General features: G+C 45.9%; 1 protein-coding gene across 6 annotated transcripts in view; it reads left to right on the forward strand.

Annotated features, from left to right (window-relative positions):
- LOC133495157 (adenosine kinase-like) overlaps positions 1-17,752 on the forward strand; it is an 83,396-nt gene that overhangs the window by 39,079 nt on the left and 26,565 nt on the right. For 5 of the 6 annotated variants that reach the window (XR_009793499.1, XM_061809444.1, XM_061809446.1 and 2 more), the window contains exon 6: positions 1,371-1,479. Coding sequence is in view for 5 of the 6 variants with exons in the window: in XM_061809444.1 (XP_061665428.1) it covers positions 1,371-1,479 (109 nt within the window). In the remaining variant the exon portion in view is untranslated. Of the gene's footprint in view, positions 1-1,370; positions 1,480-4,633; positions 4,956-17,752 lie in introns of those variants that run through there. The other variant, XM_061809445.1, reaches the window with a different exon arrangement.

Consider the following 17,752-nt stretch of genomic DNA (forward strand, 5'->3'; position numbering starts at 1 on the left):
GTATGCTAACTTATTCATATTCATGGTTGCATATGAATTTCCAGAAATGGTAAACTTCTCATTCATTCCACCTTGTTGGGAAATTTCCAATGAAATCTTTTTACTGGTTTCTGAATATGACAAAGGAGAAAAAAAAAACACAAATGATGAGCGATAAATTCTTGTCAATTCAGTTGGTCTGTTTTTAAAGAGAGGAGACTTAGAAAAGGGGAAAACATTTCCTGTGATGTTTTTCTTTTTTTTTTTTTTGTATTTAAAAAATTTGATAAATTTTTTCAAGCGGAAGTTTAATCCAGGAAGTTGGAAATGACTGAAAACAAAGTAAAAAATTGGGCGTAATTGGTGGGATTTTATTCACATATAATGAAGATTTATCTTCCTCGTAACCGACTAGCCTGTTCCTGTTAATGCCCGTAAATTAGCGTTGCAAATTCCTGGAATTTTGTAACGCCGCGTATAATCCGGTCTTTCTTCATTGAAATTCTCGGGCTCCCTTTCCCCTTAAACGCTTCGGTTTTGTAACGGCGTGAAAGGCGGCGGGCGCTCTTTGTGCCGCAGCACCTGCTCTCATCAAGTAGCTCTGATTGTCGCACTCATTTTGATAGGCGGCTCATAAAGGGGCCGCTTAGGAGGGGCTGCTACCTAATGGCCCGTGTTAAGATAATGCCACCTGCCTCTCTTTACGTCAGCCCCTCCCGACTCGGCAACGCCATCACCACTCGCGACTCAAGTGTTGTCACTTGTTTTTTTTTGTTGGTTTTTTTTCCACCACGCCACCCCAACCTCAACTGTGTCCCAAATTTCCACTTGTATGAAATGAACAGGATGCGTCGGAGTTGTCTAAACAGAGGTCTTTTTTTTTTTTTTTTTTAAACACAGAAAGTACCACCTCAAAAAAAAAAAAAAAAGTCATGAGCAACATTAAAATGTAGTATCATAGTGAGCCTGCGTGTTTATCAAAAACAAAGATGTTTTATAAGTAAAAAATCATGTTCAATCAAATGTATTACCTTAAAATGTGGAGCTGACTAAGTGGTGTAGTAGGTCAAAATAAATATGCATGCACTTAACTTCATTGCTGCCCACTTCCTTCATCACCAAAGTATTCCAGTGATCCGTTTTGTACCAAAACTCGCAGTTTTCACTGTTTTTCTCGAAAGGATCCAGACTTTCAGTCTTGAGGCGACGTAATGCCGCACGGCTCCCGCAGAGTGAGTTAGCAGGAGGAGTTTTACGGCACTTCTCTGAGAGTTGAGCCTTCCAGAGATGATTAGATTCAACACTTGCAATCAATTCATAATGCGTAAAAACTGACAGGATGAACAGGAAGAGCATCCATAACATTGATTGATGGAATGATGTGCGGACAGGTCCCTGGTGGCCAACCTGGCCGCGGCCCAATGCTACAAGAAGGAACAACACCTGGACCTGGACAGCAACTGGGACCTGGCGACCAAAGCCAAAGTCTACTACATCGCGGTAAGCTCTTCTTACCCGGCCGCTTCCCCGCCTGCCTGGACATTATTTTTTCCATCCAAAAAATGAAACTCTACATCACAACTTAGATTTTTTTTTTTAACCATAATAGTAAGAACCGCGTACATTTATGCTCTATCTCAAAATGAAATCAACACATTTTAGCACACCTCTACTGGATAGTCATAATATCGATGTGTCGCAATAGGTAAATAATATGCTACATCACAATAGCGATATTTTGTCACGCTCTTATTGGACAGTCATAACATTGATATTTGACGAGTGTCTGCTAATATTGTTCCATAGCATAAAATCAAAAGGTTGAGAGTGTCTTCCACTCTCATCAGATCGATTTTGATCCCAAAGTTGAAGTGTAAAATTTCATGTAGCATGTATCAGAATTTTAGTCATTGACGAAAGATACGGTAGATCACAATATCGATAAGTTTGCCTCCCGCGTAAAAATTGCACCTGGAAAACAATAATGCGCATCTCAATAGCGATATTTTGCCCCACTCCAATTGAAGTGTAAAATAACGAAGTTTGATGGTTGTCTATCGATACCAGGATGTTTTGTTTTGTTTCTCCCCGAACAAGCTAGCCCCCGCCCCCGCCCCCCCCCTCCCTCCCCAGATTTGCCCCCTCACTTTAGCTTCGACAGCTCATTAGCAAGCACAGCACATTTTCTATCAATTGGCAGCTGAGCTAAACGGTGAGGGAGGGGGCATAGCTTCTGTGGCATTTGAATTGAGGGCGGGCGGGTGGCTGAGTGGCGAGCGGGGTGGGGGTGGGGGGGGTTGCAAAGCGAGCCAGAAATGAGTGAACAGTTCCTTCCCACCCTCGTTTTCGACCTAATGATCATTACGACACGCGCGCTGCGTGTCGTGTTTGTCATGTGGTCGACGGTTGCCACATGGAAATGGATCGTCGTCGTCTTCCTCCTCCTCATCACCGTCATCAATATCTTCAACATCACGACTGGTGGCGCAGCTCGAAGAGAGAAGCAGGCAGGCAGGCAGGCAGCGCTGGCGTTTCCCACAAAGAGAGAGAATGTTGAAGCTCTGCCAAATGCTCAGTGGCAGGCTGTTGCTAGGAAATGTGGCTCCTTAGGCAAAGCATTGCACAAAGAGCAATAACAAAGGCGGGAGAGGATGGGAAAGGGGGGGGCGGGGGTGGGGATGGGGATGGGGATGGCGCACAGCATTCACTCACCACGCACACGGACGGGCATAATATCCACGTTTGATGCTTGTGTGTCCAGACTGTCTCAAGAGACAAAAGATATGATACGGATGTTTCTGTCATGCTTTCGCAATCCGACACTTGATTGTTTGACACTGCAAACCCAACACAAAATGATCAGATCCATATTTTGTCCACCACCAATTAGACACCCAAAATGTCAATATTTGATACTCTATTCGAAAGCAACTGATACTCTATTACTGCAAAATAAAATCTTGAAATTGGATATTAGGTATATTTCACACTTAGGGTACGCTGCAACATTGATATTTCGTCCCACTCTCACTTAAGATCCTTATTTTTCTCCCAGATCGTAAAATCAACATTTGATGCTTTTTTTTTTTTTTTTTTTTTTTGTCGATACTGTAATGGATCAGAAAACGATACGGCACGTCGCAATATCAATATTTTGCCTCGCTCTGATCAAATCACATCTCGATAAGCGACCGCACTGTTTGTATCATAAAAAAAAAAAAACGATGCCACACGAGCCGATCTGGATATTTTCCGCCACTCCTACGCGAATGATATTGGACGCCGTGTGGCGAGATAAAACAACACACGAGCGTCTTGCTATTTAGTTCCCGCCGCGCAGTAAACATCGGCTGATGTATTGATGTATTGTGTGAGTGACTCTAATTGCTCGGGATGATGTGTTCATGCTGGCCCAGTTTGCCTCCCGTCCTTCCTCTCAATGCCGTTCGCCCTCCCCCAACGCCAACGCCTCCTCCACCCTTCTCCGCGTTCTTCTTTTATCCACTCTGCAGCATCACCGCCGGCTTGTTTTTCTTACCGCTGAGCGCTTTGACCTGCAATTTGATCGCCACTCGCCGGGTGCATCCTTCAGCTCGCCACTTTGAATTAACCTGCCCTGACGTGCGCAGTCACGACTAAAATTAGAGAAGGGAGGGGGAAAAAAAAAGGCTTTAAGTTAGCACACCTTCTGGTCACATATAGGATGATGATGATGATGATGAGGATGGGGGAGACGGGGGGGGGGCTAGATGAGGAAGACGGGCTATGAAAGAGCTCAGTTAATTACCGGGGGCGCAGATGGTCAGAAATAAGCCAAGGATGGATGGAGGAGACACTGGCCACTGCCAACTGGCTGCAGTCAGAACCGAGCTACACAACTGCTTGCTAGCAAAAAAAAAAAAAAAAAAACCATCAGCAGTGCGCATGTCAGACAAGGACGCAAGATTTGTTTTTAACGCTTCGCAATGCAATTGGAGTCAAGTCGGAAGGTCAACGACGTCCACGCTGTGGATTGTGTGCACTGGAGTCGAGCTAACATACAGTACGCTAGCTTCTTAGTCGTTGCTGGTGAAAATTGCATTCATGCAAATCCTGCGCTAATCAATTCAAATTATGGTTTCCCTCGTGATGCATTATTGATACTATCAACATTGACTGGCTAACGAAATATCCAGTGAACAGTCAGCCAATGCTACACTCTCATTTGCCGAAACCCATGTCACTCACCGGGCCGGGCCCCGCCTTTTAAAGCCATAAACATTCAAAGTCACAGAAACTGCAGTAGAACATGAGCTCGGCGACCCCGTGCAGACCAAAATAATACTGTACCAGCACCACTTATCGGGTTTTTTTTTATCTGAATAAAAGATGAGATAATCAGAATATTGCTCGCTGTCCCCTTACATGATTGTCCACTAGGACAAAATCTCTGTTATGTGATGTATGATATTATGACTGTTCAACAGATTGTTTCTGTGCTGCGGTTCTGGTTAGCAAAAGAGTCGACATGGTCTATGAAGTGAGATTGCGTTCGCCGACGCCAAAAGTTGTATTTTGTCACGATAACGCTGAGGCACGAGAGAGACATTGCTTTTTTATATATATATATATATACATTTTTTTTTTTGACTTTGTTGTCCTGCTTTCGCTTTAGGGGAAAACGGTGAATTTCAGCCTCGTTGACGGCGTGGACGAGCGTCTCTCAAATGTCTGCACATTGTTACTGCGCCTTGGCAACCCCGACAGCTTAGTGGCCCCACAAAAATATGAAATCAAAGTGGGGAAGTTTTTCTAATTGACGACCGGGGGCAAGATTAGTGACCACGAGCAGTCGGAGCTCGGGCGTCCTCACGCTGACCTTGAGCTTCCTCCGCCACCGCCGTTTTGTCTCCGGCATTCCTTTTTTCCCTCCCGCCTCTTCCTCCTTCCTTGCCACACTGCGCCACTCTGTGCGAAGTGCCCCCCCCCCTCTGCCCCCCCCCCATCTCGTCTCTCCATGTTGCTCGGTAAGTGATCACGAGGCTAAACGCAGTCAGGGAAGGAAAGGGCGGGGGAACGACTGAAGAGAAATGGCGCGTCATCCCCATGTATCATTTTGAAAGTCCGATTCGTGTAGTGACAAAATATCGGTCACGATGTGGCATGTGGTTTTCTTGCACTACAATATCGATACACCGACATTAAATATCGGGAAAAAGTCAAAAAGGGTGACACCGTATCGTTTTCCATTCCACGCAACAAGTGAGGATATTATGAATGCTTGACTTTTGATTTCAGGATTCTTACAAACCGTTTTTTTTTTTTTTTGTTTTTTTTTTTTTGATGCATTATAAATAAATGTGCTTCAAGTATCAATATCATGACAAGCCAGTTGGAAAATATTATCAAGGTGTAGCGCATTTTTCTTGCATGGTACAATATTGATAATCAAATTGATGATACTACTGTTGACGAAATTGGGGCAAAATATTGAAATCTGGTTGTATTGGATCATTTAATCAATACGAACATACAAGTTATTTATAACTCATAACTTTATAAGGTATAAGTTTATAACTTATACATTTTTTATAACTATATATAGTCAGTTTTTGTTATAACGACGGTCTACTAGACAGGGGGAAAAAAAATTCCATTCTGAACTGATATCAATATAATAACTGATGACCGTGTGGTGGGGAAAGCAAACGATATCATTTCATATTACATTGCAGTACCGGTGCACAAACGTTGTTGTGACAGTCCGATTGGGGAAAATGCCAAATTGTGATGAACCAAATTTTTCTTTTTTTTTTTTTTTTTTTTTTTTTTGTGATTCAATATTGCTATATGATGTCAAAAGTCGGTTTTACGAATGTTTGCCGGGTGGGACAGGATCTCAATAGCAGGCCGTACCGTGCCCACTCTATCGCCATCGCTCGGGAGGGAACTTGAGGCTAAAATGCGGCCACGGAACAGAAGGGTTAAAAAAAAAAAATGAGGGGGGGGGGGGGGGTGACGAGAAATTTAGAGGGGAGCGAAAACTGGCAGCGTCCCCGCTTTGTCTGCAGGCGATCAGTTACAATGGCGCTCGCCCACCAAATGGAATCGGCGCCGCATTTACATGCCAAGTTTGACTCCTGGCCAGGCTTATTAAATACATTTGTAGATCGTTTCATCTCGATTCGAATCGACTCTCCAGAGAGTCAGCATTTTCCTTGTGTTTTTGTTTGCGCGAGCTGCTCCGAGAGATTTAAATCACTGCGATTTATTTCATTTGCACCGGCTTGAAGTAGTTTTTTTTTTTTTTAGAACGGGATGACGGTTTTTGCTCAAATTCATGTAAAAACTCCCAAGATATGGAACTTGAGTTTTGCCCCTCCTTCGTTTTCTGACTGACAAGAAACGAATCGCACACCACACGATGTTGCCATCCAAAATAACGGCAAGGTCAGAATGTTGAAGACAAAACAATTCGGAACGTCACAACGTTGATATTTTGTTTCACATCTATCAGACGGTCCTGAAATCGACGATGACGACGATGATATTTTGATACCGTTGCTCCCCCCCTCTGGCGTGCTGCAGTAAATACGCCGATGTCTTCCTTTTTATTAGGCTGACAATTTCCTGTCCGATTGCAGCCAAATGCATCCGTATTCATATTTGCGGCCAGTTATGGAATTTCAGCGGAGTCCTAATAAGAGGCGTGAGGCGTTCAAGTGTGTTGTTTCTTTCTGGGGGGATGTTCCACTGGGGGGGAGGGGGGGGGGGGCACACCTGCCTAATTGAGTGGTAATGAGCTGTCGGGAGGATTGCGCGGGGGTGGGGCCTCCCGGTCCAGCGGGAGGCGCAGCCCCTCAGGCGCGAGGGCCTGCGAGCTCACGCTAGACGACGACGCACTTTCCACCGGGGGCAAGTGAAGTACAAATACTTCAACAGATGTTTCACGCATTTTTTTTTTTTACGTTTGATTTGTACTGAATTGGTCCATTTTCAACTCGGTCAGGAATCCGATGCGTTGTTTTGTGTTATCGCGTCCAATTGAGTCATGTTTTTTTGCTGTGCTGACATACTAATATTTGTGATATCGCTGTATATACATTACAACTGCAATATTTGCTTTACGTTTACTGTGTTGCCTCGGATCCCATCTGAATACTGACTTTGGGAATCACGAGGTTAAAAAAAAAAAAGAAAAAAAAAAGAGTCCATTAGTGTGTCGGGTAAAAATAAAAGGAGAAATGATTTTACTGGGCAAAATCACAGAAATATTGCCAGAAGTAAAGCCAAAAAAAAAAAAGTGAGGAAGTGTCTTCCGTCATCACAGAAGCCGGAAGTAAGAGCGAAAAAAATAATGTCCGTCTTTGGACAAGTAAAATGAAAAAAAGATGTAACTGTCTGTCAGGTGAAAATGGAAAAGTCAGAGGTCGCCACAAAAGTGAAATGGAAAAAATGAGAAAATGTCATGGCTGTCCATTACAGAAACAAAATGAAAATGTGCTGACTGTCCAGCATCGGAGAAGTCAAACGAAAAGAGAAAATGTCGTGAGCGTCTGTCATTACGAAAGTGAAACTTAAAAATGGGAAAATGCCACTACTGCCTGTCAACAAACAAGTAAAAGTAAAAAGGGAGAAAGTGACTCACACCGACGTGCCATTACATCAATAAATGAGAACAGAATTAAAACAATGGAACCGTCCGGCAGGAGAGAAATACATTTAAAAACATGAAAATGTCCCAACTGCCCGTCACAGAAATAAACTGAAAAATGAGAAAATATTGTCGCTGTTACATCAGGAATAAAAGTGACAATGGGAACTTGTGGCTGTTCATCATCACAAAAGTTTAAAAAAAAAAAAGCGGGATATTTTGTCATCACTTGAATTTAGCTAAAAGTGGAAGTGTCTGTCATCACAGAAGTGAAACTAAGCCAAAAATAAATTTCAAATCTATAAGCACATTCAAGGAAAAAGGAGATAATGCCGTCAGGGTGCACTGTTAAAAAGTCGGAAAGGACAAAAGGCACCGAAGGAAAATGGGGGCCAAATTGAGCGGCGCTGTCGCATCTCCTCAATTCTGTGCAAAAGCAACTCAGCGTCGGCGTGACGCTGAGAAATCCTGCACATGAACGCAGCCATCTGCCTTTGTTTAGCGATATTGTTGATGGCTTCTCTGTGGAAGTACTTCCAAGTTGGCTTTTGTCCTTTTTATTGCCAGCCCCATAATTCGATCCACCGGGGAGAAAAATGCTTTAATCCGCTGCATCTTGGGTAATTGGCTCCTAGGTAAAAAAAAAAAAAAAAAGGGGGGGGGGGGGCCTCCCGGCTGTTGTTCACATGATTGTATTACATTGTAAAAACAATCTCGCTTGAACTCGAGTGTCCTTTTTCAACCCAGATGACTGCGTGCGGATCTGTTTTGCTTCCCCCGGCCTCGGACTTAATTCTGTTTTTCTTTTCTCCGCCCTCGCCCCGTCGACCTAAACCCACCCGACCGCCTCGACGTCCGCGCCTCTTAGAACTCCCGTCGAATCGGTTACCCCCCCCCCCCCCCCGCCCCCCAACCCCCGGCGCCGTTCGGCCCGAGATTTAATTGAATAGACTTGAGTAATTATTTGCCGGGTAATACCGAGGTGAGGGGAAAATAAATAGCCACTTTGCGGCGGCAAATGATGCCTGATGGCCATGTGTTGATACTCTCACCGGGGAGCGCGAGGAACCTGCTTCGGCGGGCTGAGTGTCTGATTAAGATTCACTCGGCGGAGTTTGAGGATAGCGCGAAAAGATGGCGAGTTAGAGTGTCGGGCTGCCATTTTTCTTTTTCTTTTTTTTTCTTATGGCGCCGGAGCCTCTACGGAATTCCGGTCGTGCGGGGACATTCGGACGGTTTGGAAATTGACGGACAATTCGGGGCAAAATAGCGCACAAAAATCTCGTGTGAAGCTGCGAAAGACACGATGTCGTGAGCGTTGTCGTGTAGTTGCCAAGTTCATTTTTGAAGACTTTGAGCAAAGATGAAAAACGAAAGAATGAAACCAGATCGTCCAGTTATCGCAATCTGATCCGAATGACTGACAATCCCGACCAGCGGTTCCCGAAGTCAACCTGGGCCCGGACCCCCAAGCTCAACTTTCGCCAATGATGTAGCGCCGGACACGGCTATGCCGTTCCGGTACAAAGAAATCCTCAATTTTAGCGGCTCGCGTGCTCTTCCTTTTTATTTTTGCACAATACATCAAAACGGGGCAATTGTCACGTCACGATCAGCTTCCAGATGATTTTGTTTTTTTATCTTGACATCACGGACCCCGTGGAAAGACATTTTTCACCCCCTGCGGGTCCGTGGACCCCACTTTGGGAACCGCTGATCTAGACCATGCCCGTTGCTAAAATTACTCACATCTCAAATCAAATCTCTCCATTTGAATGAATAGAAATGCCATTAATCTGTTCTGCCCCCCCCCTAAAAAAAAAAAAATAGCGGTTTCATTTTTACTGTACAGAATTTTCTCCTCTGTGATGAAATTTGACCTAATAAAAACTGTGCGATGACGGTGACATTTTGTAAATCCGTCGCTCCGAGCGGCCCTCGCTAGCACAATGAATACGTTTACGCATCGTGTGGCACAAAACACAAATGATCTTAACTGGAAAATGACATCATTATTCTCACGTTTGCTGATAAAAATTGAATTAAAAAAAAAAAAAAACAAAACATTGCGTTTCAATTTTTTGCGACGTCCAGCTGTGAGGACTTTGCGAGCATATCGTCGTGTGCTCGCCAGACAGATGTCGAACGTTTCTGCTTTGTGTTTACAATCTGTCACCAGAACCTTCCTGCCAGTTTGGCCTCAGTCCATTATCGCGTGTCAATAAATTTCATTGACTTTCTTGTTCTCTTTTTTTTTTTTTTTGTGGCTTTCGAGGAGACCCAAACGGGTCGTAACGTTTACAGGCCCGCGCGCCCCCGCGCTCCGTCGACTCCGAGCGGCCCCCTCATTACGCCGCAGTCCGTCGCTTTCCATTGTTAGCGGCAGTCGAGTCTGAGGCGACGATAATGCACCTCTTAACCTTTTTCCCCTGACGTCTTTGAATGCATCTTGAGTGGAGGAGGACGACATTTTTGCTCTGTTGTCATGGAGACTGCTCACATGCCACCATGTGACTAAATATAGCGCCTCTGGTATTTTTTTTTTTTTTTTGGGGGGGGGGGATAGGATAGGAGTACGCTGTAGAGCTAGTCAAACTATAGATACACACACACACACACACACATATTACATGTTAGACATTTAGGCAAAGCTCAAAGGGGGTGGCTGGAAGTATTTCAACACCTGGCCCTGAAACCTGCCGGGAGCCAATGTGGAATACTGAGTCCAGCAGTCGAAAGTTCGTCATTGGAGTGAAATTTGTTAACCTTGTGAGTTGTAGACATGCAGTAAAGCCAAAGAATGATTCAAGGAGCTTGTCACACCGACGCACATTTACACGTGATAAGGCACCAAATGAAATCCTCAAGGTCCCAGATCAGCCCAATAAGTCTTTGGACGTGTGAAATATAAATAAGACAAGATACAATAAGAGAAGATTTTTTTTTTTTTTTAAATTCAAACGTATTTGCAGCTGTGAAGGTGCAAATGCAGGAAGGATTCGGATGCAGCAAAAATACAAATGCTAAATTGAACGGCACATAGTTTACGATATTTTCGAGAATAAAGTGTTCATCGTCCAGAGATGAATAGATATGGTAGGTGGGGGCTGATGTCGTGGGGGGTTACAGGTCACTGTTGGAGTATAATAGTCAGACAGGTTCCAGAAAGAAGTTGTTCCTCAGCCCGGTGGTCCTGCGTTGGATGCGCCGGAGCCTCCTCCCCGAGGGGAGGGGACGGAAGGGAAGGCGGGTTGGGATGGGTTTGAGTGGTGGTACTGCGTCTTCTTTCGGTACCTTCTGGTGAATATGTCTGTAGTTTTCGGATTTGTTTCTGTGTAAAAGCCAAAGATGGATCATATTGTTTGTTGAAATTTTGGCTTCGATACACCCAATTGTTTGATGTCTAAAAACTGAAACCGACCTTAAACCCATTTCGATCCCTATTTCGGTCTTCTTAATAAATTGAAAAGGGTGTCAGCTGAGGGATTGCTTGTTCTTCGCCGCTTCACAAGTTCTTGTCACGGAACGTTTGGACTTTCTGGAAAGTGTTGAAATGTTCAGATAGGCAAATTTCTTTTTCACTGACTTCCTCCTTGGGTCTCTGTCGCTTTTTTACTCAAGTCCGAGCATTTTTGCCCGAGAGCCTTCTTCAAAGATTTGTTTCTTCGTTGTTGTTATTCTTAAAAATCCATTTTTAGTGTTTTACAAACACAAAAAACGGTTGCAGGGATCACGTGCAGTATCGCTCAATAACTTTTGTAAGGGTGTTATTGGAAGGAATAAGATGAGTTTTACCATTTGTTCCAGAGTGTTCTGGCCAAAAGTAGTTAAGACTCTCGGAACGAAGACGTCGAAGCGCTGGATCGGGGAGTGAGCGTGGTGGTATGCGTGGTGAGCAGAGAGCGAAAATAGCATCTGATCTTGCCGATGAGATAAACACGGGCCGGTGAATGTTATAAATGTATATAATTTGTCGACTTTCAAAAAATACTCACGCACTCATCCCAGGAAAGCCTCCATTTCGTGGGCATGTTGTTCATTTCCTGGGGTCCTTCAAGAGCGGTCGTTAGTTTGTCCGCTTGCCGCCAAACTTGAAGCTTGCATACTTACATTAATGGCCGATGCTGAGATGTGAGGGATCGGAGGGATTTAGCCACCTGGAATTTGGTCAGCAAATGTCTGTCATGAGTCGTCCCTCAAAATGATCTTTGGATTCCATGTCAGAAAAATGATACGGGAAGTCTGGCATTTTGGTTTTCGGGTCACGTCGGCCGTTTCAATCAGTCCTTCAAAATCCGCTGTTAACTTTTGTCTGGTCGCTAGCGCATTTGAAGACAGATGGGCAACGCTGAATTGTGAGAGATTTGAATTCTTTAGATTTTCGAAGGGGCCAAGAGAATAGAAAAGGCTTAATAACTGGCAGAAAGATGCAAAAACGCACAAGAACGCCTCTCAGCGCTATTTACTTTTGTGCCATTGGTTGTGCTGGTGCTCGGACCCTTGAGGGGGTGGGGGGGGGGGTGGGGGGGGGGACGGGTCGTGGCATTTTTCTTTTTTTTTTTTTTTTCCTTGTCAGAGCATCTGCACATCCGCAGGACATTCCTCTGAGCCCCCCCCCCCCCCCCCCGCTCGAACACCACGGCCGCATCGCGCCGCACAAGACTGTCGGCCGCTGCAAATAAAAAGCAGACCTTTCGTCCTTTTTGATGCGCCGCATGTGCGTGCCTTTGCGGCAGAGGCTGCGGCGCGGTCACAGAGGGGAGGGGGAGGGGGCTGGCAATCAAAACAATAACAAGGGGCCCGTTTCGACAAAGCCCCCACTCGATTGTCAGAAGATGTCAGCTGACTCACGCACACAAGAAGGGCACGCATCCCTGCGAGCGAGGGGACAGAAAAGAAAAAAAACTTTTGCAGGGATTAATTACGAGCCGTTATCTTAGTACCGCTATTTATCTGTCTAATTTGGACTATTCCCGTTCACGTGCTTGAATTTACCAGATGATGCAATATGACGTTATTGTTAGGTCGAATGTCGAGCCTTTCCATTTTCAAAAACCGCCCCAAAGTTGCGCTTTTTCCCCTTCGCATCGCCGTCCGCAATTGTTTGGAAATTCTGTTTGACTGAGCGACGTGAAATTTGGTATTCCAGCAAAAACGTTTCCAGCAGCCCCGTAAGAAAAGACACAGGAAGTCTGCCATGTTGGTTTGAAGTGGGGGATTTTCGCGCGCCCGTCTGAGGATCCGAAAAAAAAGTCAACCTCCCCGAGAGATTTTTGGCAAATGACGTGTCTGTTGTGTGCTTGACAGACAGGCCACACGTCATCTTGCGGGTTTTCTCGTTGCTGTCAGTGCTCTTTTTATGAAGTTTTGCCAAATGTTGAGGTCATCAAGCCATTTCCTCCTCTCTCCTCTTCCCGCGGTGAGTTTTTTCCGCCGTGTGGAAATAAAAGCACATTGATTGTTTCCCATCACCGACAGAGAAATAACGCGCCTTCCCTCTAATTAGTTTGTTTATCATGAGCACCAGACTGCGGGGCTTGTTTGGATGCTGGCAGGCATTCATCGCTCGGCGCCGATTACTCGCCTCCGGGGGGTGGGGCGGACGAGCCGGAGCGAGGTGACGGTTCCGTCCGGCCGTCACTCTCGCCGCCGATGCGATGCCCTTTGCCGAGACACATTTGTAATGAGAAATGTGCAGTTCTGTTGGGATTGCGTTAAGAGTGGGAGATGGATGGATGAATCAATAATAATGTATCAAAATAACAATAACATTTGTGAACCAACAATAAGAGTCGCAGTTCGACTTCGGAGGTTCGGCCGTACGTCGGGCGGCGAGTTATCGGGCTAAGTCATCTCTCTCTTGACGCGTCGTGCTTTTATATTGGCAATGGGACACTGTCCCGCTGAAAGCAGCATAAAAGGATTAACGCGGCGCTTGTCCTTTTGGAAACAACGCCCCTTTTATTGAACCGATTTGACGCCGTGTAAAAAAAAAAAAAAAAAAAATGAATGGCGCCAGAATAATTAATGTCTCATCAGAGCGAGCGAGCGAGCGAGCGTTGTTGCTATTTTGCATCCGGCCGGATCAAAGCCCATCGATCGAGCTGGTCGAGGCACCGGCTTGTTTTTCCTCGGCCGCGTTACTCAATCATCGGCTTTCCTGCGGCTAATGGCCGTCGTCTCGCCGCGAGCCCGATGACGCGCTCCCTTCGCCGTCAAACTTGCAGCCCAATTACCTGGCGGGAAACCCAATCATTGTGATACTTGACAGCGACAAATTGCCTGTATTAATTGTTTCAAGCGGGGGGGGGGGGGGTGCAAACCTCTGCGCTGAAGCGCCACGTGTGATTTTTCAAATTGACAAATTGGCGAGGTTATTTGTCGACGCGCATACAAAGAAATAAAGTACAGCGGCACCTCATCACTTTTCTCTATTGAAAGTTATCGAAATGCAATTAATCTGTTGCTACTTGGTCCATGCATTCATTGATTCATTCATTTTCCCACCAGTAAAATCAGCAGTCGGCTATTGTGACGCTGGTGTATCCACGCCAAATGTTCCAGTAGATCACAATAGTTTGTCCCATTCCGATTAGCTCGTCACAGCTAAAATTTTTTCCCACTCAAACGGGTGCTAATCAGTGTGTATTTTGAACAAAAGCCTCAAGAGTCTCTCCAAGCTGTCGCCGTGGCGCAATCCCATTCAAATAAGCCAACATTTTCCCTGGATTTTCAACAGCGTCCCTCCTCCCGTCTCCCTCGCTCTCTGCCCAAATCACCTGCCTTTACATTCTCCGCGTGAAAAATTGCACCCGGGCGAAAAGTCAAGTGGCAAAAAAAAAAAAAAAAAGAGAAAGTTGAAAAGCACAAGACTTTCCTTTGCATTTTCCACTCTGAGCACTTTTCAGTGAATTTCCCGGAGTGATAAGGCCTTAGCCAATGTAATCCTCACAAGACCTTTCTCTGGCATGCGAGGAATCAAGAACACGCTTTTCCTTTCGCGGGGGGGGGGGGGGGGGGACCCAAATGTCAGGAAAAAGGGAGGCGCAGCCTAACGATACAATTAAAACAAGTTTATACAGCACTGCAATTTTTAAATAAGTCTAACAAATGTACGCACGTTTCTCTTAGTTGATTCCTTTTTAACTCAAATAGTCCCCCCAAAAATATCTGGGTGGCGAGCAGGAGTATCACTGGCAGCCATTGAAAAGCGAAGTGCGAGAAAGAGCGGGCGGGCGTCGGCTCAGCCTGTCGCCCGGCGGTGGGTTGCTCGCGCGCGGCCGACACATTTTCGCATCTTCACAGCGGTACGCGCGGCAGTGTTGCGGCGGCGACACGTGACGACGTAACCGGAGTGGGCGTTTGCTCCCTGCGAGGAGAAACGACGGCGGGAGGGAGTTGCGAGGAAACACCAACGAACGCGGCCGAAGCTTAAAACGACAATCGGCGAACGACGCTGAAGATGGGCTGGAAAAACAGCGTGGACGGACGGACGGACAGAATTGCTGCTGGATAGATGATCCATCGGTAGACAGGAGTGATTGAAGGAAAGACCAACAAAGTGAAGGCGGGATGGAGGGAAGAACCGAATTATGCCAGGATCATCCATCCTCAATGGATAGGAACGGTCAAAGGAAGTACAGATCAGTGAAGTTAGAATGAAAGGCTGGACAGAAGGATGGAAGGAGGAGTGAAACTCAGGACAGACAGACAGAGTTAAGATCAGATTGATCGATGCACTAACGGGCAGACAGATGGGCTCAAGGATGGTAAACATTAGCCGGCTCTGTTGTGCGTTTCCTTCCGATGTCAGTGGAAAGCGATCTCACGTCCTGTCGGTTCGCAGCCGTTTCGTCGCTCTTCCTGCGCCTGCGGTCGAGCGAGGAAGCGCAAACCACTACAAACAAAAAAAAAAAACCGCGACACGTTCGTCCGTCTGGGACGATGAGCTCACTGGAACGGCCGGGATCATCTTCGCGGGGGAAAAAAGGGATCGACCGTTTCCGCGGGTGGCAAGAGGGAGAATTTTCTCCGGTGGCAGGTCACGTACGCAAAGCCTTCCGGGAAAGGTCGACGGCTTGAACCGCCATTTTTGCTCCCGTCGTAGGTTGTAATGCGCAGAGAGTGAGTTTAAAAGATGAGGTTACATGGTGAGGTCAGTTGCTTACAACGGACCAAAACTGCACTTCTCAATATTGGTGCGGGTCAGATCTGTACCATACCACATTCCGTAGAGGCACCAGCATCAGCACCACGGTCCGGTTCAGTTGTGAACACCCCCCCCTGCACGGATGGTAGACGTGGCAAACGGAACCATGAAGTATTTCAGCACAGTGCGGAAGTCTGATCGGGGCCTTGCTGATCTGATCTTGTTGACTGAAACACGGCGCTTGGTGGGAGGTTTGCTTACTGGACCGCCATCTGTTCCGAGCTCCGAGGCTTGAGGCCGACCGTGGAGCGAGGGAATATAGAATGCGATCCTTGGCCTCGCGAAACGCGGCATCCGGAAGCGTGGCCGCGGAGCTCGGCGGCAGCTCATTAAAAATGTACGTGGCATTTTTAGCGATTTATATACACGGCATTCTTGGCCCATGACAGCGGTTTCGTTGATCTGTTGTGTCAGAGGTCATCGATGCTGTCGCAGAGTGAGTGCAGTTGAGTGCACTTTTTTTTTTTTTTCCATTGACTTCGTCTAAAATGGCAAAGCTACTCAATCAAAGCCATTGTTTTACTGTTAACATCGTCCGGTGCCACCCTGGATCTTAACGTCAATTTGGAGTTCTGCTTTTCAATTTAGTAGTCCCTCTCCGTCCACCAGATGGCGCAAGTTTCCCCCTTCAAAAGCATGCAGCAAAATTCCGCACCTTTTTACTGCTTTCCGGACGGGTGCCTCTTTTGCTGGATCTTTAATGCAAGCATAAAAAGTCCAAATGCCCCACAAAATGTGAACGTCCTCTTTGGAGGTGGTCGCAGATTCGTCGGAACGAGGTCAGCAGATCCTCAGCACTCTGTGCCGCCGTCCAACATAATTTGGAATATTTGGACACACACAAATACACCAAAATATCTCTTCACGCGGTCCTCATTAAAACGCTCGGCACATTGCCCGAGGAAGACAACGTTTTAGTTGGCGTTGTGCTCTATTTTGGGGCTGGCGTCACAAGTTTGGGCTACTTATGTGCGCATCGGATGGTTGGCCGAACGAAAGAAAGGAGGGAGAGCGGCTGCGCCCGGCGCCAGGTCGGGCCCTTGTTGCGTTTGGGAGTGTGGCTGCGCCAACCCCGCCGTGATTTTGAGCACAAAATGCGTAATTGTCTCCCAAGAAAACAATGAGGCAATGCTACTGCTGAAAAGAGATGACCACACGGTAAGTCCTTGGCGGGCGGGGGGATGGGCCAGTCGTGATTGATCCCCTGACCGATCTCAGATGGTCAACAAAAGTCGTAAGGGATGCGGCAATTTAGCGTGGAGCGCTCCTTAAGCGGTCGCCCGCTGGACACAAAATGGCCCATCCTATTAAAAACATGACAGATTTATGATGACGTTTGGTTAACCTCTTTATAATCAAATCGCAGCGGTTCAAGGAGACTCTCCGGGGGTGCATTACAATCGTTTTAGCCGTGATTTACATCCCGCTAAAGCGCGCGGCTCGTTTGAGGCCGCTCGCGGCAGGCTGAAATGCAGTTTTGTTTTGTTTTTTTTTAAATGTAATTTTCCGTATTCATGTACACTGGACTGTGTTACTAATAACTTTGCACAATGACGCGGTGAATTACAGTAAGACTGAAAACGCTAAATTCTTTTGAAATGCTTGAGATTTATTTTGAATCCAGTTCCTGAAAACATGCAAAGACAAAGAACTGTGTAGTACTCGTGAAGATTTATTGTCATTTTTAATTAATATAATTTATTAATTGTAAACTACAATATTGTCACAAGCTTACTTTAATTAGCTAGTTCAGTTCAAAAAGTGATTTTTTTTTTTTTTTTGATGAATGTATATCTATTTGCAGTGCCAAAAATGAACAGACTTTTCAAGCATATTCTGATTTATTGATGCATACCTGTACATACTTGACTTTTTAGATTTGGATGGGTTGTTCACAACACTCTTCCCTGCATTGTTTGACAGAAGACGGG

This window comes from Syngnathoides biaculeatus, chromosome 22, assembly GCF_019802595.1.
Source record: "Syngnathoides biaculeatus isolate LvHL_M chromosome 22, ASM1980259v1, whole genome shotgun sequence".
Taxonomy (NCBI): Eukaryota; Metazoa; Chordata; class Actinopteri; order Syngnathiformes; family Syngnathidae; genus Syngnathoides; species Syngnathoides biaculeatus.